Source organism: Bubalus kerabau, chromosome 1 (assembly GCF_029407905.1).
Source record: "Bubalus kerabau isolate K-KA32 ecotype Philippines breed swamp buffalo chromosome 1, PCC_UOA_SB_1v2, whole genome shotgun sequence".
In the NCBI taxonomy this organism is placed as follows: Eukaryota; Metazoa; Chordata; class Mammalia; order Artiodactyla; family Bovidae; genus Bubalus; species Bubalus kerabau.
In genome coordinates this window covers 195053968-195081096 of record NC_073624.1, presented here as the reverse complement: position 1 = coordinate 195081096, position 27129 = coordinate 195053968, and the positions used below count along the sequence as shown (strand labels likewise).

The 27129-nt window shown below is 39.7% G+C and overlaps 1 protein-coding gene across 6 annotated transcripts in view; it reads left to right on the top strand.

Annotated features, from left to right (window-relative positions):
• Positions 1–25374, top strand: part of PRRC1 (proline rich coiled-coil 1) — a 139699-nt gene extending 114325 nt beyond the window's left edge. For 2 of the 6 annotated variants that reach the window (XM_055548484.1, XM_055548493.1), the window contains exon 9: positions 2597–4278. In XM_055548484.1, the coding sequence (XP_055404459.1) occupies positions 2597–2806 (210 nt within the window). In that variant the 3' untranslated portion in view covers positions 2807–4278. Of the gene's footprint in view, positions 1–1164; positions 1228–2048; positions 2518–2596; positions 4279–24531 lie in introns of those variants that run through there. The other 4 variants (XM_055548539.1, XM_055548515.1, XM_055548526.1 and 1 more) reach the window with 4 other exon arrangements.
• Positions 25375–27129: the final 1755 nt, after the last annotated feature.

Genomic DNA, 27129 nt, shown 5'->3' with positions numbered 1-27129 from the left:
TGCTGTAAGCCACTGTATGCCAATAAAATGGATAACCTAGAAGAAGCAGACAAATTCTTAGAAAGGTACAACCTTTATAGACTGAACCAGGAAGAAGCAGAAGATACGAACAGTTCAGTCACAAGTACTAAAATTGAAACTATGGTTTTAAATCTTCCAATAATAATAATAATAATAAAACAACTCCAGAACCAGATGGTTTCACAGGCAAATTCTATCAAACATTTAGAGAAGAGTTATCACTCATCTTTCTTAAAATCTTCCAAAAAATCCCAGGGGAAGGAACACTCAGGCATGTTCTGCGAGCCCATTACCCTGATACCAAAACCAGACAAAAATATCACAAAAAAAGAAAATTACAACCAGTAATTACAACCAATTACAAAAAAAGAAAATTACAACCAGTATCACTGATGAACATACACACAAAACTCCTTGACAAAATACTAGCAAACTGAATCCAGCAATACCTTAAATAGGATCATAGACCATGATCAAGTGGGGTTTATCCCAGGGATGCAAGAATTCTTCAATATCTGCAAATTAACCAATGTGATACACTATATTAACAAATTGAAGAATAAAAACCATACGATCGTGTCAGTAGATGCAGAAAATGCTTTTGACAAAGTTCAACACCCATTTATGATAGAAACTCTCCAGAAAGGGAGCATAGAGAGAGCACCTACCCCAACATAATGAAGGCCATATACAATGAACCCACAGCAGTCATTCTCAGTGGTGAAAAATGGAAAGCATTTCCTCTAACGTCAGGAACGAGACAAGTATGTCCACTCAGCACTTTTAGTCAACCACATTTTGGAATTCCTAGCCACCGAAACCAGAGAAGATAAAAGAAATAAAAGAAATCCAAATTGGAAAAGAGTAAAACTGTCACAGTTTGCAGATGACATGATACTATATATAGAATATCCTAAAGATGCTATCAGAAAACTACTAGAGCTTATCCATGAATTCAGTCAAAATATAGGATACAAAATTAATACATAGAAATCTGTTGCATTCCTATACATTAGCAATGAAATATCAGAGAAATCAAGGAAACAATCCCAGTTACCATCGAATCAAAAAGAATACCTAGGAATAAACCTGCCTAAGGAGACAGAAGACTTACACTCTGTTCTTCAATCACTATCTTAACAGTTCTCAAAGACGACACAACCAGATGCAGAGATTACACCATGTTCCTAGGTGGGAAGAATCAATGTTGTGAAAATGGCTGTAGTACCCAAAACAATCTACAGATTCAGTGCAATACATATCAGATTATCAGTGGCATTTATTCACAGAATTAGAACAAAGAATTTTACAATTTGTATGGAAACACAAAAGACCACAAATAGCCAAAGCAATCTTGAGAAAATAAAATCAACTGGAGGAACTGGGCTCCCTGACTTCATAGTAATCAAAACAGTATGGTATTGGCACAAAAACAGACACATAGGTCAGTGGAACAGGATAGACGGTCCAGAGATACACACACACACCTATGGTTACCTAAGCTATGACAAAGGGGGCAAGAATATACAATGGAGAAAAGACAGTCTCTTCAGTAAGTGGTGGTGGGAAAACTGGACAATGGCATGTGAAAGAATGAAGTTAGAATACGCCCTAACACTATACACAAAAGTCAGCTCAAAGTGGATTAAAGACCTAAATGTGAGACTGCTGCTGCTGCTGCTAAGTCGCTTCAGTCGTGTCCGACTCTGTGCGATCCCATAGATGGCAGCCCACCAGGCTTCTGCATCCATGGGATTCTCCAGGCAAGAGTACTGGAGTGGGTTGCCATTTCAAACATAGGCAGAAGAGTCTTTGACATAAATTGCAGCAGTATCTTTTTGGATCCACCTTCTAGAGTAATGAAAACAAAAATGAACATAAACAAATGGGACCTAATGAAACTTAAAAGCTTTTGCACTGCAAGGGAAATCATAAATAGGATGAAAAAACAATCCTCAGAATAGGAGAAAATATTTACAAATGACAAACTGACTGACAAGGGATTAATCTCTAAAATAAACAAACAGCTCTTGAAGCTCAGTATCAAAGAAAACAACCCAATCAAAAAGGGACAGACGACCTAAATAGACATTTCTCCAAAGAAGACATACAGATGGCCAGCAGGCACCACAACTATTGAGCCTGTGCTCCAGAGCCCGGGAACTGCAGATGTGCTGTAGCTACTGAAGCCTGCGCACCCTAGAGCCTGTGCTCCCCAACAAGAGAAGTCACTGCAGAGAGAAGCCTGCACATGCAACCACAGAAAAGCCTCCAATGAAGACCCAGCACAGCCCAAAAGAAATGTCTTTTAAAAGTTTAAAAAGGATTTAGATTGTATGTTAACCATGAGTTTAGTGTGTCACTGTGGACATTTTAAATCAAGTACATGCGTGCAATTTTTTTTTTTTTGCCACCTTATAATTTCATACATTTGGCAGCATAGCTGTGTTTCTCATGGTTTGTCATAATCTCTACTAAAAGTAACTTGAGGGACTTTGAAATGTCACTTATACCTAGTTCCAGTGATTTTATTTTTAATGTATTAAAAAATACTCTCAATTTCTTTTTTCCTGAGGCTCAAAGTCTGACTCCGCAGGACTACAATCTGAGGTGGTCTGGCCTTTTGGTGACAGTGGGTGAAGTCCTGGAGAAGAGTTTACTCAATGTCAGCCGGACTGATTGGCACATGGCTTTCACTGGCATGTCTCGTCGGCAGATGATCTACAGTGCGGCCAAAGCGATAGCAGGCATGTATAAACAGCGCCTGCCCCCCAGGACCATGTGAGAAGCCTGGCCCCGGGCTACTGACACTTGCTCGCTTGGAGCTACTGGTAGAGAAGAGACAGACCCTTAAACTGGACAACTTTAGTCAGTCCAACTGTTCTGATCATTTCCTGTAGGCTGCAGTTTTTCTTTTCTAGAAAGGTGTGGTATCATTCCAGTAGATGAAAAGAAACAGGTCCTTTTTATGATTATATAATTTCACGTACCATAGTTCTCAAAAAATGCATAAATATTTTTATAGGACAGTTTGATATACCAGATTTATAAGGTGCAAATTCATGTGCTGAGGTATTTAACTTAATGATGTGTACTTGATTATTATTCTGTTTTTTAAGAAATAGTTGACTAAAGAACATGTTTACTGAATATTGTTTAAAGGCATTCTTTCTTTTAATTCATGATTAATATCTTCCCTGCCAGTCTTTGAAGCTTTTCATGTGTGCATGTGATCATGTCTGAGGCTAAGCTGTGGGCTCACCAACAGATGTAAGACACCTACTTGTAGGGAGATGGTGCACTTTTCTATGCATATTTTTAACATGGGCCAGAAGAGCAGAATTGATCATTTTCCTTTTGGTTATCATATTATACACATATGATCTGAAAAATCCTTTTTTTTTTTTTAAGTAAGTTTCAGCATTTCACATTCATACTGTATGATAAACATTGGGATGATATATTTTATTTTTCATTGCTCTGTGACATCTAAGTGGCAAATGATTCCAGTCTATTTAAATTAGAAGCATTAGGTATTTTTGAAATAATACCATTCAGCACTTCTAAGTAAACTCTTGACAGCAGCCATTATTTCTGCTTTAACTTATTTCTCCAGCTGTAATGGATAAATTTTTGAGAGGAAATTATTGTTTATGAGATTATATGACTTACTTTAAGGATACTTCTTATTTAGTTTGCCTTAAACACTGCTTTTCTAACTTTGTGCCCTTCTGCCTTTACTTTTTATGCAAGTTTTCAAAGAAACGATTTTATAGTGAACCTGGTTTATTCAGCGCATTATGTTTGTATTTAACGAAAGCTTCTTTTCCCCCCCAAATAATATATTTTACCAGTTTTGGATTTATACAAATCAAAAATAAATACTTTGTCATATACTTTTGAACTCTATATATGAAAGTTTAAATAACTTTTGAAGATTGTTTCTTATATAAATGTAATTTAATTTTTATTTACTCTTCTATATAATTCTTTAGAGGTAAAAAAAAAAAATTAGCACAATCTTATAAAATCTTTTAAGGTGTTGAAGCTATTATCCTGTACTGTCGTTATGTGTCCTGTTTGCTTTGTTTTAATATCATTTCAAGTACTTATTTGACTATTATTGTTTTTAACCTGACGGTGATAAGATTACATATTAATTTTCCACCTATGTTATGTGTTAATTCCCATGCCCTGTATAATGACCGTTGAGTGCAATTCAGATATCTGTGTCATTAAAAATAATGAGAGAGAGAAGACAGATGTGGTCAGTTGCTATAGCATAATACTTTCCCTTTTTACTGGTATTTATGGAACACTTCATCTGTGTTTCCTCCATCTTCCATGATTAAGGGAAGCCTTTTCTCTAACATTTCTTTTATTTTAAAAAGCTTCCCTTTATCATGGTGTGAGACTAACGACACATCACTGTTAGGCGTGAAGGAACATATGCCCATACTTCATATTTCTGCTTTTTTCCCTTCTATTATAGGGAAATTTTACAGATCCGAAAAATAATCCGAGTTTTCTTTTGATTTTACCAAATCTCAGATACCTTAATTGATGTTTTTGGGGGGATTGTTTTCATAAAATAACTTAACATTGACATCCCATTAGAGGACAGTCTTCAGGTCATCGGATAGCAATGAGAGTTATCCTATGATTTGGGTGTAGCTGATTTTCCGGTAGATGGTAATTTGCACCTTCTGCTCTTTGTGAGTGGGTAAGGACTAGGGAAGGGCAGATGGAAAAGATGAATACATGATCTCATTCTGGCCTCTTATTCCTTTTTTGGCCCAGAGTTACCTTTGAAAGGTTGATGCTTATGACTGATTCCACACAGTCAACTTTCCCAGCTTCTTGTTTATTTTTTCATGCTTGGATTTCCTTGTCATACAAGGTACAAGAAAAGTAATCTCTCACACACCACCGCATCCTGGGCCAGGCAGTCTTTTACTGTTGGTATTGTGGCATGAGATGTGCTGCTCATCAGCCTAAGGCCCCAGCTCCCTTCACCAGTCATCCAGCCGTCCTGTTCTATTCCTGCTTGCTTCCTTATAACTCCCCCACTAGCATTTTTTAGGGTGAGTTGAGCTGAGACTATTTCTTTTTATTTTACCCTCAAGCATCTTGGGACTACTTATCTTTAACATAGTTCTTTGCCAGTACCGTTTTTATCATGTTTGTGTGTGTGTGTGTGTGTGTGTGTATGTGTGTGTGTTGTTTTTTTTTTTCTTTTGAAGTGCTCCCAGAACTACTTACTGAATTTGAGAAGTTTGTATACTTTTTAGTTAAGAAGTGTGAAAGAGAATAGGAAAAAATATGCAGGAAGAGTAATTTTACATCAACCTCAATTGACAGAAGGTACTCAGATTACTCACATTAATAGCGTCTTGTTACTAAGTATATCGGGTAACCTAGAGCTGGGCCCCAGATTCTGGGTAGAAAAGATTGAGCCAGTATCAGTAGTTTTCTCCTCTGAGTCTCTTATTATTACTTCCCCTTTCTTTGTGCTTTCTCTCAAAGATTAATGAGGTAGAAAATTGAGATGAATGGATATAGACAAAATGGTAGTATGATAGTAAATATAAGTAGATAACAGATGAAAGTGTATTGTATACATTAATTTAAAATCATGCAAATTACTAATACACTCAGGGCCAGCTAAATTAGTTTAAGATGCTGTTGAAATTTACTTTGTTCCTTGGCTAGAAAAATTTTTAAACAGGAATTTGTGTTCTGTGAAGCCAAACTGGTAACATTCTATGTTCTAAAAGATGTTGGGTTATACATAAATTAAGAAACTTGGATTTTTACTCCCAGAATATGGAGAATAAGCTCTGGGAGTTGGTAATGGACAGGGAAGCCTGGCATGCTGCAGTCCATTGGGTTGCAAAGAGTTGGACACGACTGAGCAACAGAACTGAACTGATGCAGGATGATGTATTGGATAAAGCCAATTTTGTACATATGTAAATATGTCATAAATAAATAATACCTCAACTTATATCCCAGGTGATTTTTCAAATGTTAATGATATTCATATTATATTAGAAGGACCCATTTTCCTTTTTGTCTCAACTTGCTACTGGCTGCCAAGAATTATGGAATAGCAACTTTGCCCATCTTTCAAGTGGAACGGTAACATTCAAATACAGTTGACCCTTGAACAATGAAGGCTTTGGGGAGCTGACCCCTAAACATACAAGTCCATACAACTTTATAGTTAGCTCTCCATAGCCATAATTCCACATCAGAGATCAACCAACCACTGACTGTGTAGTACTGTTCTGCATATTTATTGAAAAAACTGTGTATAAGTGGACCTGCACATTGCAAACCCATGTTGTTCAAGGGACAACTGTGTGCCAGAGTTTCTAACTTCAAGGTTAAAGAAATCAGGATATTTGGGGGAAAAGGATACATTGGAGGTAGAAGGCAAGAAGTTAAGGCTGTTTTCATGAGGAACCCTCTCTGGTCATGAGTTTAATTTACCCTTGACCTCCAGGAGTATCCTCTTTTAAAAAAGAAAAAAAAGTTTATTTCTTACTCTGTTTTCTATTCTGAGTCTGTGATCCCAAGATAAGAGATTTTTCTTTTGTTTTGGTGGGGAAGGGGTACATGCCAAAAAACAATAGGATATTAATTTGAGGGTTTTGTTTATTTGCCAAAAAGTAAACTCTGGGGCTTTCCTGGTAGCTCAGCTGGTAATCCTCCTGCAGTGCAGGAGACCCCAGTTCAATTCCTGAGTCAGGAAGATCCCCTGGAGAAGAGAACAGCTACCCACTCCAGTATACTTGGGCTTCCCTGGTGGTTCAGCTGATAAAGAATCCACCTGCAGTGTGAGAGACTTGGGTTCAATCCCTGAGGTGGGAAGATCCCCTGGAGAAGCAAATGGCTACACACTCCAGTATTCTGGCCTGGAGAATTCCATGGACTGTATAGTCCATGGGGTTGCAAAGAGTCAGACACAACTGAGCGATTTTCACTTTCAAACTCCGGTGCAGCCTGGTATGTTGCAGTCCATGGGGTGGCAGAGTTCCAACACACTTAGAGACTGAATAACAACAAAGTATTGTTTTCAGTAGACAAGAAAAAAGCAGTTTAGAGCCCAGGAAAAGCCCTGTTAAATTCATACTTTGTTTCAGAATGAACTGGAAGAGGGGGAAAAAATATTCGGCAACAGAAACAAAATTGGCAATGTCATTATTAAGGAAATTTAATAATTTAAGGATGAAGGAAATCTTTGGAATAATCCATAAAGTGAACTCATTTTAAGGATTTAAAGCAGTCAGAAAGAAAAGAGGAGCTAACATTTATGAGATAAGTACCTACAGTTAGACAATGGAGTAGACACTTAACTTTTATAGATGACATAACCGAATCATACTAAGCTGCTTTTCCAATATCATCACAACAAACAAGTTACAGAGATAGAAGTCAAATGGAATGTGTGACTTGCTAAACCATTTTCTTCCAAGACAACCTGAATATTTGCTTCAGGAAATTAAAGGGTAAATCACTTATAATTATTTGTTGAATCTAATTGAATTCAAATAGTAGCATGAGGACTTTGCCCTAGTGTACTTTTAATTTTACAATATTATGTTTAAGGAAAACTGTGCCTTTTTATTTTTAATTTGAGAGGGCTATTTTGGGCTTTGCTGCTGGTATGAAAATATATTTCTGATAGCTGATTATTCTAACTCCCCAAATTAGGAAACCATAAACTAGGTTTACCTTTGAGTATCATTTTTAGGATAAATGCCAGAAATGTCATTATTGTTAAGCTAGTTTTCAAGCAAGATAATGACCACATACATTATTAAACATTATAAAAAGACTTACGGCTGCTTTAGAAATATCTTTTTGAGAATCACTGCTGTAATACAAATCCTGACTCATTCTGCATATACTAAGATATTTCAGAGAGCCACGTCACCAAGATGGCAACACAGGTTGTTCTTGACTTTGCCTCCTCTCACAAGAAGACCAGCTAAGAATTATTCATGGACAAGCTACCATTAAGAGAATCCCAAGTCGTGGAGATGAGGCTTGAGCATTTCCCAGTGCCACAGAGACCAAAACACGACATTAGATGGTAAAAAGGAATGGTACACACCAACTGCACTGCTCCTCTCCTAGGCTGGAACAGCACCATGCTGTGAGCCAATGGTAGGAAAAAAGCCTAGGAGTGACACCTAGTAGCGTGGGTGGTTCTGCGGAAGCTGCTACTCTGGTTTCCGCTGGAGGGTGCAGGAGAATCTTAAGGGCATGGCCACTGGGAATCTGATTGTGATGGAGACGGGAGAAGCAATAACCAGATCTCAGATCTTGGGAGTTCATACCTATAGTACTCAAGTGCCAAGAGAAGCTTTGCTTATCTACAGAACCAAGTCAGTGGAGCAATCTGATGAGGGAGCTTGGCAGGTGCAGGTCTATCTGATTCAGGTCCTCACATGAAAAGCCTAAATAGTCGTGGAATCTGCTCTGCCCCAGTCCAGACAAAGGGGTTTAGCCACAGGCCAGCAGACAAGGCCTGCCTGACCAGAAAGGCTAGCATGAATGCCTAGAAGCTGCACAGCCCAGCAATACTTGAGCAGAGGATTGGCAGGCAGAGCTTAAGAGTGTAGAGCAAGCTAAGTGGTTCTGTTCAGCCAGAGAACTTGGGGCACAGGGTGACCTGAGTCATGACCACAAACTAAAAGCCTTACTGGCCTTGAGGTTTGGTGTCCCACTGTATCCTGACAGGGAAACAAATTTGAAGCACCACCAATTCCTAGATACACCCATCAGCCTACTCAAAGGGAACCTAACTAGGAAGCTTTGTAGTCCATCCAACAGCCATGCTTACAGTGGAACTTGACACACAACACAGCCCATGGTTTTCCCCATCTGCAAGCAAAGCCTCTGGCCCCACCTGACCAGGGACTTCATTTAGTCTTGCTTGATTTGGGTCTCCAGAAAACAACCTGGGATCTGTCCTGCTGTCCTGCCATAGCAAGGAAGCTAACTCATTGCTTCACCTTTGCTGAGTATATATCCAACCCTGACTGCCTAGTAAGCCTGACCAGAGAATCCAGATAGCTGCAGAGCCTATCCTATAGCCTCACTTGGGCAGAATATCAAGCCAGCAGTTTTATCCAGCTGTTTTCAGCCAGTGGCACTCTCATTCTGAACCTTAGAGCTTGGCAGTGACTTCACCCCAAAATATACCTTGATAGCAAGCACCACCTGCCCACGGATGTTACCAGCAGACATGTCCAGACACTCAAACTGAGCTGACCAGTGATTAACTTTCTCTGCCAATGTGGACCTGTAAATTCTGGAAAAGAGGACGGCTTACTCAAACACACAGATTCCAGTGTAAGGAATCAAGGATCACATAAATGGAGGTAAACATAACACCAGCAAAGGAAACATACATATCTAAACGTTTACCATAAAGAAATGGAGATTACGAATAGTCAGACAAATACGAATAACCCTCAAAGAAGTTCAGTGAACTGTAGAAACACAGTGACAACTAAACCAAGTTAGGAAAACAAAGCTTGAACAAATGAGAAGTTCAAAAAAATGGAAATCACTAAAATAATCCAGAAATCTTAGAACAGAAAAGCACAATAACTAAACTGAAGATTTAAATTCAGAAGCTCAAACGCAGACTTGGCTGTGCAGGATAATCAATGATCTAGAAGACAGGACACTGAAATTATTGAGTCAGAGGGAGGAAACGGAATGAAAAAAACCTTCAGGAATTATGGGATGCCATCAAAAGAAACAATATCTGCATTATGACAATTTCAGAAGGAAAAGAAAAAGGACAGGAATTACATTTAAAGTTGCAATGGTTGAAAACTTCCCAATCCTGGGGAGAGAAATGGACATCCAAATCCATGAGCCACAAAGGACTCCAAAGAGGTTGAACCTGAATAGGGCTCGACTGTGACACATTATCATTAAATTGTTAGAAGTTGAAGGAAATTTTGAGAACAGTAAGAGAGACGTTACATACAAGGGAATCCCCATAAGGTTACAGGCAGATTTCTCAACAGAAAAATTTCAGGTCAAGACAGAATGGGATGGTATGTTCAAAATACTGAAATCAAAAACCTCGTCAACCTAGAATTCTTTATCTGATAAAACTGTTTTTCAGAAATGAAGAAGATAAAAGACTTTCTCAAATAAACGTAAGTGGAGGGAATTCATCACCACTAGACCTGCTTACAAGACATGGGTTCTCTGAATGGAAGTATAGACACCAATTAACATGTTAATATAAGGAGGTAGTGTAAAACTAATTGGTAATGGTAAGTATATTGTCAAAGTTAGATTTTGTAATATGGAAAAGGTGGTGCTTAATGCACTTAAATTCTAGTATAAAAGTTTAAAAAATAGTGAAAGTAACCATAACTCAAATAATGATTACTATAATTTGTTATTTATACAAAATAAAATATTAATGGCTATTAATAACAAAATATTTTATTAATAAAATAACACTAATAATGGTGTTATTGGTAACATCAGTATTCTAAAGTGTGCAGGGAAGGAGAAGGTGTCAAGTTTAGGAATGCTATTGAAGTTATCAGTTTCAAATAAGGTGTTATAATTTTAAAATATTTTATGTAAGTCTCATTGTAACCAAAAGGGAGAAACCTACAGTAATTACACAAAACAACATGATAAAGAGATCAAGCATATGGATACCAAAAGAAACCAAACGAAGTCAGCAGGATAAGAAACCAGGAATGATTCTACACCGCAGCCATAAAAAATTAAGGAAATGACAATATGTAAGTCCTTACCTATCAACAATGACTTCAAACATACATGGATTAAATTCTCTGATCAAAAGGCATTAAATGAGTGCATTAAAAAATAAGATCCAATGATTTGCTGCCTATACGAGATTTTTTTTTAAGATACAGACTGCTAACAGAGTTAAAAGAAGAAATAAATAGCAATGTAATAATAATGGAAATACATCCTATTCTCATGGGTTGGAAGGATTAGTGTTCTTACAAAATGGCCTTAGTCCCCAAAGCAATGTACAGATTTAATGTGATTTCAATTAAATTACCCATAGCACTTATACATAGAACTAGAACAAATACCCCCCCCCCCCACAATTTATATAGAACCATGAAAGACTCAGAAATGCCAAAGCAATACAGAAGGAAAAAGTCAAAGCGGAAGGCAAAAGGCTCCTAGACTTCAGACAATACTGCAAAGTCAAACTAGCGTGGTGTTGGCACAAAAACAGGCATGTGGATTAATGGAACAGAATAGAGAGCCCTGAAATAAACCCAAACACCTAGAATCTATCTTGACCAATGAAGCAAGAATAGACAATGTGAAAAAGACAATCTCTCCAACAAATGGTGCTGGAAAAGCTGGAGAGCCCCATGAAAATCAATGAAGACAGAACACACTCTTAAGACCATACACAAAAATTAAATCAAAGTCATTTAGATTCAAATATAAGATGAAGCCATAAATCTCTAGGAAAAAAAAATAGGTAAAACATTCTCTGACATAGATTGTAACAATTTATGTCAATTGTAACAACTGACATGGTAACAACTGTAAATTCTTAGGTCAGTCTCCCAAAAGTGAAAGTGAAGTCGCTCAGTCCTGTCCGACTCTTTGCGACCCCATGGACTGTAGCCTACCAGGCTCCTCCATCCGTGGGATTCTCCAGGCAAGAGTACTGGAATGGGTTGCCGTTTCCTTCTCCAGGAGATCTTCCCAACCCAGGGATCGAACCTGGGTCTCCCGCATTGCAAGCAGATGCTTTACCATTTGAGCCACCAGGGAAGACTCCAGTCTCCCAAGGGAGTAGAAAAAAAAACCAAAAATTAAAAAATGGAAGCTAGTCAAACTTACAAGCTTCTGTACAGCAAAGGAAACCATAAACAAAACAGGCAAAAGACCTAAGTAGACATTTTTCCAAATAAGACATACACATGGCCACCAGACAGCAATATGGAGTTTCCTCCCAAAATTAAAAATAGAGTTACTTCATGATCTACCAGTTCCACTCTGGGTATTTATCCAAATGAAAAAAGAAAGAAGGAAAACACTAACTCAGAAAGTTATCTGTACCCTCATATTCCTTGCAACATTATTTATAATAGCCAAAACATGGAACTACCTAAGTATCCCTGATGCATGAATGAATATAGAAGATGTGATGCATATATGAAATGGAATATTATTCCACTTAAAAAGAAGGAAAATCTTACAACAACATGGATGGACCTTGAGGGCATCAGGCTGAATAATACAGGCCACAGAAAGACAAATACTAAATGATGTCACCTGTATGTGGAACCACAAAACCACCACCACCACAATAATAGCAACCACAAACTCCTCATAGAAAAAGAGACCAGATTTGTGGTTACCAAAGACAGGGGGTTGGGGGAAGGGACAACTGAACCTAGATGATCAAAAGGGACAAACTTCTAGTTATAAATATGTACTAGGGATATTGTATAAGAGAGTGACTGTACTGAGTACTGCAGTATGATATATATAAAAGTTGTAAAGAAAGTACATCCTAAAGAGCTATCATTTTTAAAGTTTTCTTTTTTTTCTTTTTGACTTCCTCTTTTTAATGTTTCCTTGGTGAGATGAGGGATGCTTAGTAAACTTACTGCAGTGTTCATTTCACAATAAGTCAGACCATTGTAATGGTTTATATCTTAAATGTATACAGTGGTGTATGCCAATTATACCTCAGTAAAACTGGAAAAAAAACAAGTGTTGGCAAGGATGTGGAGAGAAGGGAACACTTGTGCAGTGTTGATGGGAATGCAAATTGCTATTAAACAGTATGGAGGTTCCCTCCAAAGTTAGAACTATTGCATGGATCCCTCAGTTCTACTTCTGGGCATTTATCCAAAGTAAATAACAACAATAACTTGAAAAGCTATCCGCACCCTCATGTTCATTGCAGCCTGGCTCAGAGTACCCAAGACATGGGAACAACCTACATGTCCATTTGATTTGACAGGCGAACGGATAAAGAAATTGTAGTACTGGGTTTCCCTGGTGGTTCAGTGGTAAAGAATCCATCTTCCAATGCAGGAGACACAGGTTCAATCCCTGATCTGGGGAAATTCCACATGCCTTGGAACAACTAGGCAGATGCACCATAACTACGGAACCTGTGCTCTAGAGCCTGGGAATTGCAACTACTGAGCCCACATATCACAACTACTGAAGTCCATGTGCCCTAGAGCTCTGGCTCCACAACAAGACTAGCCACCAAAATGAGAAGCCTGCACACCTCACCTAAAGAGTAGCTGCTGCTCACCACAGCTAGAGAAAAGCTCATGCAGCAATGAAGACCCAGCACAGCCAAAAAAAATTTTTTTAAAAGAAACTGGCACATATATACAATAGAATACTCTGCAGCAATATAAAAGCATGAAGTAATAACATTTGCAGCAACAAGGATGAACTTAGTGATGATCATACTAAGTGAAGTAAGTCAGAGAGAGACAAATACCATATGACATCACTTATATGTGGATTTTTATTAAATGATGCCATAAATGAGCCTATCTACAAAACAGAAACAAGCTCACAGACATAGAGAACAGATTTGTGATGAACCAAGTAGGGGGAGGAAAGATGGAATGGGAATTTGAGGTTAGCGGGTGCAAACTATTGTACACAGAATGGATAAACAACAAGGTCGCCCTGTATGGAACAGGGAACTACATTCAATATCCTGTGGTAAACCATAATGGAAAAATATATAAAAAGAATGCATACATATGCATCACTGAATCACTGTGCTGTGCAGCAGAAAGTAACACACATTATAAACTAACTATATGCCAGTTAAAAATAATCATAAATGGAACATTAATCCTCCATTCTCAACAATATTTTGGTCATCCAGACAGAGAATTCATAAGCAAAAAGAGGATCTGAACAACGCTAGAGACCAAAGAAATCTAAGAGACACGTATAGAACATTCTATCTGACAGCATCAGTTTACATATTCTTCTCAAGGGCCCATGAACCATTTTTTAGGCTAGATCATGTGTTAGGTCACAAAACAAGCCTTAGCAGACTCAAGAAGGGTGAAGTATCCTCTCTGACCACCATGGCGTGAAACTAGAGATCAACAGCTGGAGAAAGATGGGAAAATTCGTAAATGCATGGATATGAAGACTTCTGAACAACCAATGGATCAAAGAAATTAAAGGAGATATAAAGAAATTTCTAGAGACAAATGGAAATAGAAACACAACCTATCAAAACTGAGATAAAGCAAAAGCAGATCTAATTGAGAAGTCCATAGCGATATATGCCTACTTTAAGCACAAAAGTTAAAAAAAAAGAATAAGTCCTGGGTGTTCTTTGGAAGGAATGATGCTAAAGCTGAAACTCCAGTACTTTGGCCACCTCATGCGAAGAGTTGACTCATTGGAAAAGACTCTGATGCTGGGAGGGATTGGGGGCAGGAGGAGAAGGGGACGACAGAGGATGAGATGGCTGGATGGCATCACTGACTCAATGGATGTGAGTCTGAGTGAACTCTGGGAGTTGGTGATGGACAGGGAGGCCTGGCGTGCTGCGATTCATGGGGTCACAAAGAGTTAGACACGACTGAGTGACTGAACTGAAAGCATTAAGGAACTATAAAAAGTAGTACAAACTGAATCCAAAATTGGTACAAGGTAGGAAATAAGAAAAGATTAGGGCAGAAATAAGTGAAATGGATAAGAGAACAAGAAAACAATAGAAAAGATAAATCTAAGAGCTGGATCACTGAAAAGATAAATAAAATTAATAAACCATTAGCTAGACAAAACAAGAAAGAAAAGAGGATCCAAATCAATGAAATTATAAGTGAGAAATGAGACATCATAACTGATACCACAAAAATACAAAGGATTGTAACAGACACTATATGCCAACAAGCTGGCAGTCTTAAAGAGGAGAAGTTCATAGAAACATACAGCATACCACGATGGAATCAGAAAGAACAGAACATTGGTAAAGACCTGTAAGGAGGCTGAATTAAGCACCTGAAAACCTCCCAATGAAGAAAAGCCCAGGACCAGATGTCTTCATGGGTGAATGTTAGCTAACATTTAAAGAAGACTCAATCCCAAGTCTCAAATAGTTTCAAAAATTCTTAGAAGGAACACTACCAGACTCATGTTGTGAGACTCTATTACCCTGACACCAAAGCAAGAAAAGGATGCTACCAGAAATGTACAGGCTGATATCCCTGATGAATATAGATGCAAAGATGCTGACTTAAATACTAGCAAACTGAATTTGGCAGCACATTAAAAGGATCATTCACCTTGATCCATTATGATTTATCCCTGGGATGCAAGGATGGTTCAGCATACACAAAAATGAACGTGATATATGTCACTGATAGAATGGAAGGGGTGGAGGAACGTATGAACATCTAAAATACTGATGAAATTCAACATCTGCTCAAGGTAAAGACTCTGAACAAATTAAATAGAGAAGGAACAAACTGCAACATAAAGGTCATAACAAGTCCACATGTAACATGATACTCAGTGGTGAAAGATTGAAAGCTTTCCTTTAAAATCAGGAGCAAGAAAAGGATGTTCCCTCAGCATTTGTATTTATCATAGTATTGGAAGTCCTACCAAATAATACAGGCTACAGGAAGAATAAAAGTCCTCAGAATTGAAAAAGAAGGACAACTGTCTCTATTTGCAGATGACATTATTTTATATATGGAAAATCCAAAAAAAAATCTTGATCTCATCATCCACATGAGTAAAATTGCAGGACAAAAAATTAACATACAAAACTCAGTAATGCACCCATGTGTTAATGATGGCTATCTGAAAAAGAAGAAAATGATTCCATTTATAGCCGCACTACCATGTTCATATACCCTCTGGTGGCTTAGAGGGTAAAGCGTCTGCCTGCAGTGTGGGAGACCCAGGTTCGATCCCTGGGTCAGGAAGATCCCCTGGAGAAGGAAATGGCAACCCACTCCAGTACACTTGCCTGGAAGATCCCATGGATGGAGGAGCCTGGTAGGCTGCAGTGCATGGGGTCGCCAAGAGTCAGACACGACTGAGCAACTTCACTCACTCACCATGTTCATAGCAGTATATTTATAATAGCCAAAACATGGAAGTATCTAAGCATCCACTGCTGGATGAATGGATAAAGAAGATGTGATGCATATATGCAATGGAATATTATTCCATTTAAAAAGAAGGAAAATCTTGCCATTTACAACAACATGGATGGACCTTGAAGGCATTAAGCTAAATAATAAAAGTCGACAAATACCATATGATGTCACATATATGGAGCCACAAAACCACCATCACCACCACAATAGTAACTACCAAACTCCTCACAGAAATAGAGATAAGATTTGTGGTTACCAAAGACAGGGCATTGGGGAGAGGAGGAATTCAATCAAGTGTCAAAAGGGACAAACTTCTACTTATAAGATATATGTACTAGGGATAAAATGTACAGGAGGGTGACTATAACTAACACTGATGTACGATACACATAAAAGTTAAGAAAGTATATCCTGAAGAGTTATAGTAAAAAAAAGAAAAGGAGCTTTTCTTTTTTCTCTCTGGCTTCCTCTTTTTATTGTTTTCTTAGTGATAGGAGGAGTGCTAACTAAACGTAGTGTTCATTTCACAATACAGATAAGTCAAACCATTGTACTGGTTTATACCTTAAATGTGTGCAGTGTTGTATGTTAATTATACCTCAAGACAACTGGAAAATAATTATCAGGGGTTGGCAAGGACATGGAGAGAAGGGAACACTTGTCTCCTGTTGATAGGAAGGCAAATTTCTGTAGCCATTGTGGCAAACAGTATGGAGGTTCCCCCCAAAATTTAAAATTGAACTATTTCATGGATCCCTCAGTTCTACCTCTGGGCATTTATCCAAAGGAAACAAAAACAGTAACTTAAAAAGTTATCTGCACCCTCATATTCTTTGCCTAATTATTTACAATTGCCAAGACACGGAAGTAACCTAAGGGTCTACTGACTAAAAAGAAGTGGTATATATACATAATGGAGTATTATTCAGTCACAAAAATGAAATATTTTCACTTACAACAACATGAATGGACCTTGAGGGCATTATGCTAAGTGGAAGACAAATACAGAGAAAGACAAATATATTGTGATCTTCATTTACATATAGAATCTGATTTTTAAAAAGTGCTAAGAAAATCAAACTTGTAGAGAACCTATTAGTGGTTTCCATTGTTGGGATGGTAAGCAGATAATAATGGGTAATGTTAAAAAATTAAAACTTACAGTTATTAAATATGCAAGTAATGGGGACCTTTATTATGTAAGTAATATGTAGCGTGACGACTATGTTCTTAGTCATATGACTTAGTTCTTAACACTATATTGTATATGTTAAAATTACTCAGAGAACAGATTTTTTTTGTTCTCTAAGAAAAAATTTAACTGTGTGATGATGGATATTAACTAGACTTATTGTGGTAATCATTTCACAGTATACACAAGTTCTACATCATTATGTTGTACACTTGAAACAATGCAATGTTTATTATAGTGTCAATTATATATTATATATATATATATGTCAATTTTATCCTAATTTAAAAAATGGTAGAGGAGAAGGCAATGGCACCCCACTCCAGCACTCTTGCCTGGAAAATCCCATGGACAGAGGAGCCTGGTGGGCTGCAGTCCATGGGGTCGCTAAGGGTCGGACACGATTGAGCGACTTCACTTTCACTTTTCACTTTCATGCATTGGAGAAGGAAATGGCAACCCACTCCGGCACTCTTGCCTGGAGAATCCCATGGACGGAGGAGCCTGGTAGGCTGCCATCTATGGGGTCGCAGAGTCGGACATGACTGAAACGATTTAGCAGCAGCAGCAGCAGAGATAGCTTTATGGACAGGGAGAGGACTAATGAAGAGTTGAGGAGGCTGAGTTCTGGATAAAGAACAAAACTCAGAATGGTCAGGGAGAATGATACAATGAGCTCTTCCAAGGCAGAGCAGGGGGCTCATTCAAGCCGAAGAGAAAAACATTTGCTGAACTGGAAACCAGTATAGTACACTCCAGAGATTCCTGTTCTCATCTGTATTTGTGATTTTGCATTTGGTTGCTACAGGTAAGTTGGACAAACCGATATGACTTCTAGTTTACATAGACAATATCTACCCAGTTACCATTTTGTTTAAGCTAATTGCTACTGGAATGTGGATTGTAGCAGAATAGACTAAACTTGTTATTTGCTTTGTTATCTTTAGAAATTTTATGGGCTGAATCGTGCCCTTCCAAAATTCTTAGGTTGAATTCCTAAACTCGGTATTTTAGAAGCGGAAGAACTTGGAAATAAGATCTTTAAAGGTAACTAAGGTAAAACTGGACCTATAGGGTGGATCCGAAGCCAGTATGACTGGTGACCTTAAAAGAAGGGACTAGGATACAGGTCAATGGAGGAAAGACCATGTGAAGACTCAGCATGAAGAAAGCCATTTCCAAGCGGAGGAGAGAGGCTTCAGAAGACAGCATACCCTTGCTGGCCCTTTGAACTTTGAGCCCAAAGAACTGTGAGACATGAATCACCACTATATTGAAAAGCACTTAAAAAACTCTCAGGCAAAGTCAAATGCCAGTAGGGCTCAGGGAGGCAACAGAGGTAGAAACGTGAAGGGGCTGCCCTGGCAAACGCATAACCCACCAATCAGGGACAGGAGTTCTTAGCTTCAGATAATTGCTGCCCTGGGGGACTATGGGCCTTGCTGTGGCAAGATTTGACTTTTTCCCTCCAAAAGTATCCAGATGTCAGGACTTTTATACAAATTTGCCCAGTTCTTAAAACCCTGACCAAAGAATTTATGACAAAGGATTGAGATCCAGTCTCTGGGCTCCCAGTTGTGACCTGTTGGAATCTAACTGTACAAATCTACGTGTCAATTCCCCTGAGAAGTTTTAAATCGGGCGAGTTCTGTGACTGGTGTGTGGTGGGGCCCCAAAGTGTCAGTTTGTACCAACTGATCTCAAGAGCTGGGTTTTGCTAGAGCAGCACGGGATGCTACATGTATATTATGGATATTGAGATCAGAGTTACATTCAGTTCTCTCTCACGTAGATCAGCTATCCTCTTTCATTGGGCTGTTTCCTCCACGCTTTCCTCCAAATAGTGTCAAGATGAGATTCTTTCTTTCCCACCTTTGCAGAGTTGCCATATCCAGGATAAATCCCAACACTTTGTGAAAAATTAGGACCTAATACATTAGCCTAAAACTCTTCCTCCAACTTTTTATTTTCACTTATTTATTTAACATGGAAACAACAGGGAGAAAAAAATCAAGTGTGTCTAACAAACATACCTAATTAGATTCTGAAATCTCTTCTGTAACATAAAAAAACTGAAATACTTTTGAAGCTGAAGCACCAATTAGCAGGGCTTGTCATGGAAAGAACACTTATAAAGCAAAACTCAGTACCACACTTTGAGGTTTGCGTAATGGCTTTTTGGCAGGCCGGGTGTTTTTCCCCGGTTTCTTTGCCTCTGTCTAATGCTTTAAAAGGGTGTCGTCAAGTGTTCTTGTCAGCAGGAACCTGGCATTAGTACCTGGCATTAATGTCTCCTTCCTGCACCCCCCCATTCCTTGCTTCAGCCTCCTGACAGTGAGACAGCCAGCCACCCAGGCAAGGTTTTAGGAATCTGATGCTATGAAAAAAAGGGCAGTAAATTAGGGACCTGGAGTCTGTCTCTTTCAGAACACCCCACTTCGGGTATGTGAAATGTGTGTTGCCAGCAGGAGTTTCTGAGACAAGATGATGAAGTAGAGGTTTGCTTATAGGATTTTGTTTTTTCAGCTGACTTGGCCCTACTGGATATATAGGAGATGAAAGAAAAAAAACGATTAAACTGCCTAGTAGTAAAAACATACCTTTCCCTGCTTCTTAGTGTGAAACTAAGGAAGGGTAGATAAATATTTCCATGAAGTAATAATGTCCCCTTGAACAAGCTTCCATTAGTATATATACAAAAAAAAAAAAGACAGTCTATGCCAAATTCAAGTTTGAGTGAAAATGTGCATGGACTCACAGTGGAAAGAACAGAAATGTTCAGTATGAAACCAGAGAGACAATTAAGTAGATTTTCTGAGTTTGGGCTGTTGTTGCAGGAAGAACAAATCCACTTAATCATATACACACGTATATTATGTAACAGATTAAGTTTCGTCCAATGAGTGCCTATTTCCAGGTCTCCTATGCGCACGTGCATTAGCAGTGAATGCTAATTTAGCATTCACTTTGCATGGAAGGCACTATTATCTCCATCCTGTAAGAGAGGTTCATTACTTGCCTAAGGCCACACAGCTAGTAAGAGGTGGCAGGAAGACTTGAACCCTGTCCTGTCAGGGCTGAATTTCATGTTCTTTCCATTGTAACCGGTGAGATATAGATAAAATGAAGCTGACTTTCAAAGTTGTATAAAGTTGGATCTGTCTCGTGTGCATGCTGCTGTATGCCAGGCAACTGTGGGGGCATATGAAATAAATACTCCTGATTATGCTAAGTGATAAGTCAGAGAAAAAAAGAAAAGAATTCATAGATACGGAAAACAGATTGGTAGGTGGGGAAGTGGAAGAAATGGGTCAAGGTTATCAAAATGTACAAACTTCCTGCTATAAAATGAGCCTTGAGAATATAATGTACAGCAGATTGCTGTAGTTCTTAATTGTATACTTATACATATGTAACATACTGGGTTGGCAAAAAAATTTGTTTGGGTTTTTCTGTAAGGTGTTAAGGAAAAACCTGAACAAAACTCTTGGCCAACCCAATACATATATTACATAACCATATGCCTGTATATGTGAAAATTGTTTACAGAGATTTAACTAGACTTATTTTGATTACTTTGCAAGATATACAAATACCCAGTCATTATGTTATGTATTGGAAACTAGTGCTGTATGTCAATTACATCCCAATAAAAATATAAACATGCATTTAGGTTATCACTCTAGTTTTAGCAAATTTTTGTGTGGAGTACTATATAGTATAAAAGAAAATAAAATATTTTAAAAAATGAAATAAAAGAATAAGCCTCGAGTTTTGTTCCAGGGGAGGTCAAAGCAGAGACAAAGGTATAAACAAGTGATACCAAGACTCCGGGAGCAGCACTTGTGTCAAAGCAGATGTGGGGGAGGCTTCCTAGGGGAGATGACACCTACAGGTCAGGACGGATGGCCGGGAGTAGAGTTCTACACAGAGGGCAAAGCAAGAACATGAGCATGTGGTGCGTAGAGTGAAGGGCAGCATGTCCCGTGGCAGGGGAAGTGGAAGAAGGGGCTGGAGAAGTGGGCTGTGGTCGTTTTATGTCATTGTATTTTCCCATAAGAGCACCAGATAATAAATATATATGTGTATAACACACACACACACATATATATATATATGTATATTTTTACAGAAACAGTAGCAGTGTAAAATATGTATTAGCAAGGGAGAGAGAAGCCAACTTGAAATATATAAAAACAGTTTCAGTGGGAACAGATCAGGACCTGGATTAAGGCAGTGATGTCCAGGACAGATGAAAGCAAGATGTCTCACAGCTGGGTGATAACGCCAGCTCAGAAAAAGTGTCGTCTGCCTCCAGATTATGTGAGTACCATCCCTGAAGACTGTTTTCCAGGCCAAGAATCTGTTGTGACGGCAAGAAGGGCTTTTGACAGCGGATACATATGTAGGATGCATCTGTGGGCCTCACTGGCTCTAAAGGATTTCAGCTCACGAGAGGTCCACGTTCTGTTCTGGCTACGGACTGTGGGATATTTGTGTCCTGCCCTCATTATTCCACAGTTTCAGAGCCAAGAGGAATTGTGTAATTTTTGGAGCATACCAGAATTATCTGAGGCAGTCTGTTAGGGAAGTTCTCAGAGATAACTGACTAACGAATGTCCTCACCTGTGGAAGAAATGTGTTATCTCCAGGCACGTAAGACCCCTATTTTGTGAACCACAGATGGCTGCTGGGACTTGCCTCCCAAGCACCTTGCTTCCTAGCCTCTCCTTTCTCTCTTCCCTGTAAATCTGGCTAAGGATACCTTACCAAGAGTGGAATTCTTTGACTTTCAAACGAGACGACACACAGCCAGAGGCTGCTCCCCCGTCACTAGAGGGCACCAGCTGAACGTAAAACGTCTAGATGTGACCACCCATAAACTTCAAATAGAGCAAAATCTCACTGATATGCATTGCAATAAGGTAACTTCCCCACTGCTTCATCCTTATTAACTCCATTTCTGCTACTGAGTAAAACAAACATGCTAACTTTGATTCTGTAAACACAAAGAACATGTTTTTCACAAAATTACATGACTGCATCATCTTTGCTGCCACTTTTCTGGCTCTTACCATGTGTTGGTTTGTGTGTAAAACCTGATATGAACTTTGCACATGATTGAATTTTTAATTCTGCAAAGGAGTGAAAATGGTTGGTATGGGTGGAATGTCCACCCCAGACAGCATAACTGCAAGATAAAATTATACCCTAAAGCATATAGTTTTTCCACAAGAATTAAGACAAACTGCACAGACGCTGTAACCCTGCATGGGACTGCACAGAAACAGAACCAGAAAGAAGGTGCCAACTGTCCAGTTTTCCACTGCTTTGCTCAGGAGCCCAACCCCCTGTGCCAAGACCTTGCTGATGTTTGTACAAGCAAAACTGGACTGATCCTCCCTTATCTGCTTGTGTTTCCTAATCCATAATCTTGTGCTTCAAAAAAAAAAGGGGGGGGTGGGGAGTGAGTATTCACCACGGAGCTATTTGATTCTGTGGAGTGCTGACAGGTACTCTGTCCTGAGTAGAATTACAGGGACTCTGCCTACCCCAGGCAGACCCAGTATCAGGTCAGCTATAATTGGCACCTGGTGAGAGGTCACGAAACTCAGGCTGTGGGAGTGAGGGCAGTAGGGGCCCCGTGACAGCAGTTGCCATGCGTTTTCTGAGTGCTGTCAGGCAGGACCTTCAATCACAGCATGCTTTGTGCTGTGCGCTCTAAAAATGGAAATTAAACCACCAGATCCTCACCAGACTGTGAGGCTTGATGGATGAGCTTAATGAACCCAGGATAAAGGAATTAGACCAAGTAGAATGTAGAAAAAAGGTTAAGAACCGAGAGGCTTCCATGCCCTTGGGGAATCTACATAGTCTCCAGGACTGAGGCAAGTGGGTTGTGGGGGGTCACCCTGTGTGAAGGCAGGGCTGGCTGGAGGTCAAGTTCGGTCATATACCGAGAAGCCACTGAGTACCTAGTTCCGGGCTAGGCTTTATACCAGTTCAGCCTTAATGACATTTGTTTCAGCCTTATAGAAGAAGAAATGGGGCTTACACTTATTTTAAAAACTTACCCAAGATGACAGTGCTCATCATAAGATGTCACAGGAGAATAAATAACCACCATTGACCACGTACATGCCAACGGCATTCTCTGCTTGGACCCTTACAACACTTCAACAAAGGCATCACAACTATTTTGTAGATGAGAAACCCAAGGCTGCAAGAGCTTAAATCACTTACTTGTGTGCATCTCCACCTTCACCTCCTCCCGACTCTCTCAGCCCTGTCATCACCCTTCAGGTATCCTCAGCCACACCATGTGTGCTTCGTTCTAGAATTAAAAAAAAAAAAAAAAAAAAATCCTGATCAGTGAATCTATATGCATGCCTTGGAAATATAATTAAAATCAGGTCACCAAGACCAGCATGTCCCAGGCATCTGGCCCTGTGCTTCTGGCCATTCCAAGGGTTCCATGGCCAACATAACTTAGGACACTGGACATGGTTTACCTTCTTTCTCAGAGGCTCCTCAACTTACCTACCACGTGAGATCTGGGAAAATGGAAGAAACGTTCCTAATTGAGGACAAGAAAGTTCTTTTCGTTTGCACAAAGCCCCTGTGCTTCAACCACATGACCTGGAACCTCAGCCCCCTCCCTGTGGAATGAACTAATACACAGAACAGCACAGAGAGCAAGTTCTGTATAAGCAGGGCGATTATTGCTACCATCATCTCCACCGGAAACAAGGCTCCTGGAGCACACGGCGGTCTCATCAAAGGTGTGGGCCCGTCCTCCAGAGCCCCCTTGACACAAGCGAAAAGGTGCTTGGGGAAAGGTTGGGATTCTCAGACGGTCACGGCTGGCACTCTGCTCAGCCTCTCTGTGTCTGTGTCATAAGACAAGGAATAAATAGTCTCTTCCTGCTACTTTTCGTGGAGATTAAGGCAGCAAAGGAGCCCAACAGGTGTGGGTTGTTATCATTAGAAGGTCAAGGGACCACACCTGTCAAACTCGAGGCTCTGATGCAACCCAGGAGAAACTGAACTTCTCCAGGTACAGCTTGGACGCCACTGTGGGAAACGGGAAAAGTTCTTCATTTTAACATTTATTTGGCCCAAAGCAGATTTGAAGGTTAATCTCATTCCTTCTAGGGAGAAAGTCCACGGAATGGAAAAACGTTTGGAGAAGAGTGAACACTCTCCCCTTTGCCGGAAGAGAGTCTGAGAAGCGGTCTCAGACCTCATCTGCAGGGAGGCAGCTCAGGAAGGTGCGCAGCGGCACGGCCGAGAGCAGGCAGGGGAGGCAAGGTGAACGCGGGTGCCTACAAGGGACACTGTCTCTTCATCTCCCATGATTCCACATAATCCTTTAAATAAACACAACATGTTTCCATGTGAGTAACTGTCTCATTCCATAGATGTCTAATCTGAAGGAATAGTAGGTTTTTTTCTGGAAAATTACAGAGGATCGGAGATCCTTCCTCCCACGCTTGGCTCCGCCCCGTGTAAGATGGAGCACGTGGGTTTGTCGGCGCCGAGCCAGGGGAAGCTGACAGAGGCTGAGGCAAGGTACTGGCAGAGGAAGGGAAGGCTGGGGAATGTCAGAGAATGTTATTCGGAAGGACAGACAGGCTTCTTTTGTCAAGGCTGCTTACTCCACACGTTCTTCCCAGAGGCTGATTAAGTCCTGCAGGGAGAGAGAACCCACAGCCAAGAAAACAGCATACACATTACGGAATAAAGCGAAGGAACACGTGTTTGTGCGTATCTGTGTATATTTGTGTGTGTGTGTCTTTACATCAAAAACAGAAAAGGTACCCTCTGCAAATCACAGGGGAGAACAGCAATTTCGAAGATTAGACATAAGCCATTGATGAGATTTTGACATCTTAAAATGGTGCACTTAATAAATTGCTTTTACTAAAAAAAAAAAAAAAATGTCCACTGAAGTGAACTCACAGGAAGCAAGACAGGTTTTTTCAGTTTAAGCCAAGGGATTGCAGTTATGTTTGTTGAATATACAGGGAAACACTTGTATTAAAGAAGTGCTCAATAAATATTACTATCTTTCTCCTTCCTGGTTTTTTTTTTTCTTTTTATCAAAAAGGGAAGATAAAAATGAAAGCAGGTAGGAAGGAGGGAAAAAATAGGGAAAGAGAGGAAAGAAAGAAGGAAGGAAGAAAGTTCAAGAAAGGAAGAAAAACTTCCCTGAAGATTCTACCTGCTAAGACATGGAAGAAATTGGTGTCTTTAAATAGTGATATTTGTGGACATTTCAGGCAGTTTCCTACAGTGCATCCTGTGAGTAAATACCATAGTATAGGGTGCTCTTTAAAAATTAGACTTTACAGCCAGTTCACTATATAACACCAACGATGCTTCTTAAAGAGACACGACCACCAGCCGTCAGACGGTTCCTCCTATGCTTGTGTCTCATCTCTGAGTGTTTCTCTTACAGAAGAAAAAAAAGTTGTGTTGTTTTTTTTTCTTAGAAGCAGTTGTGAACTGTACCTTTAAAATCTAACCTTTGAAATCTGGCTATGATCATTTTGTTGACCTTAGCTGGACTGTATTATTATTCTCTTGAAGTCGAAAGGCGTGAATAGATCTCTTTGTGTGCTCAGCCCTCCTCCAAGCCAGGCCAGCCTAGGTTTTGTTTTGGCACAGTCACGAGTACAACACAGACCAGTAGGTTTTGATTTACAGATATACATAAGTAGATGTGATTTCCTTTCCAGGAAAAGGGCACGATGGCTAATATGCTTTAATTTATACACACGAGGCTCTTTTAAAAGGCTGACCTGCAGCTGGGGCTTGGTTAAACTGGGTCCTTCAGCAAGAAGCATTGCTCCTGAATGCTCCTTGGTAGACTGTCAGTCTGGAAAGACATGGAGGCAAGGAGGTGGGAGGGGAAGACTGACCGAGGAAGAATTTGGAGGGCAGGCACCTAAACAGCTCACTGTAAGCATTTCCTAAATTTCACACGCATCCAAATTTTCCTTCTCCAAATCTGGTTTCCTTTTGGTTATTTCCTGTTTGTTAGGCACGGGTGGTCCTTTCACCAGGAAATACCGACAGCTATGTTTTTTGTGATGTGTAGTTTTTTGTTGTTGAAGATTTCTATTAAAATGAGTTTGACTTGGTCCCATCAGCTTGGTGTCAATTTTCTAGTTGTCTACATGGTTCCTTCAGGTGTCATAAGTGAAAGCTCTGACTTAACCATCCCCAAAGCTCAACAACATTTCCAGGAGCCCCAGAACAATGAGTCTTTTGGATAAATGAACGTTGGCAAGTTTAAGCAGGGAGGAAAATAGGGTCCTTTTGAGCATCAGGACTCTCCTGTGCTAGGTGGCCACTCGGCCGGTTTGACCACAGTGCTGGGAAGGTCCAGGAAGGCTGTCTCCAAGTTGGCTAGACAAGCTGCACAGACAACAGTTTTTGCTTGCCCACAGGTTGTACCCCTAAGCCTGGGGAAAGGTCTGCATTTTTTAGTGGGGACCTTAAAGAAAGGCGTCTCAGCGTTTCTAGCCCCATTCTGCACATTTGTCTTTTCTTTGTTCCCTGACAACCCGGAGAGACAAAGGCTCCTCTGTCCTCTGTTTGGTTGGCCTGCCCTCTGTGGAGCGCTCTGCTCCCTCTGCTATTCGAACTCCATCAGGACTCTTCCTGTGACGGGAAGGTGATAAAAGAAACACACTTCAGATAGAAAAACAAGTGTCCAGGAAGGATCTTGTCATTAGGTTGAGACAA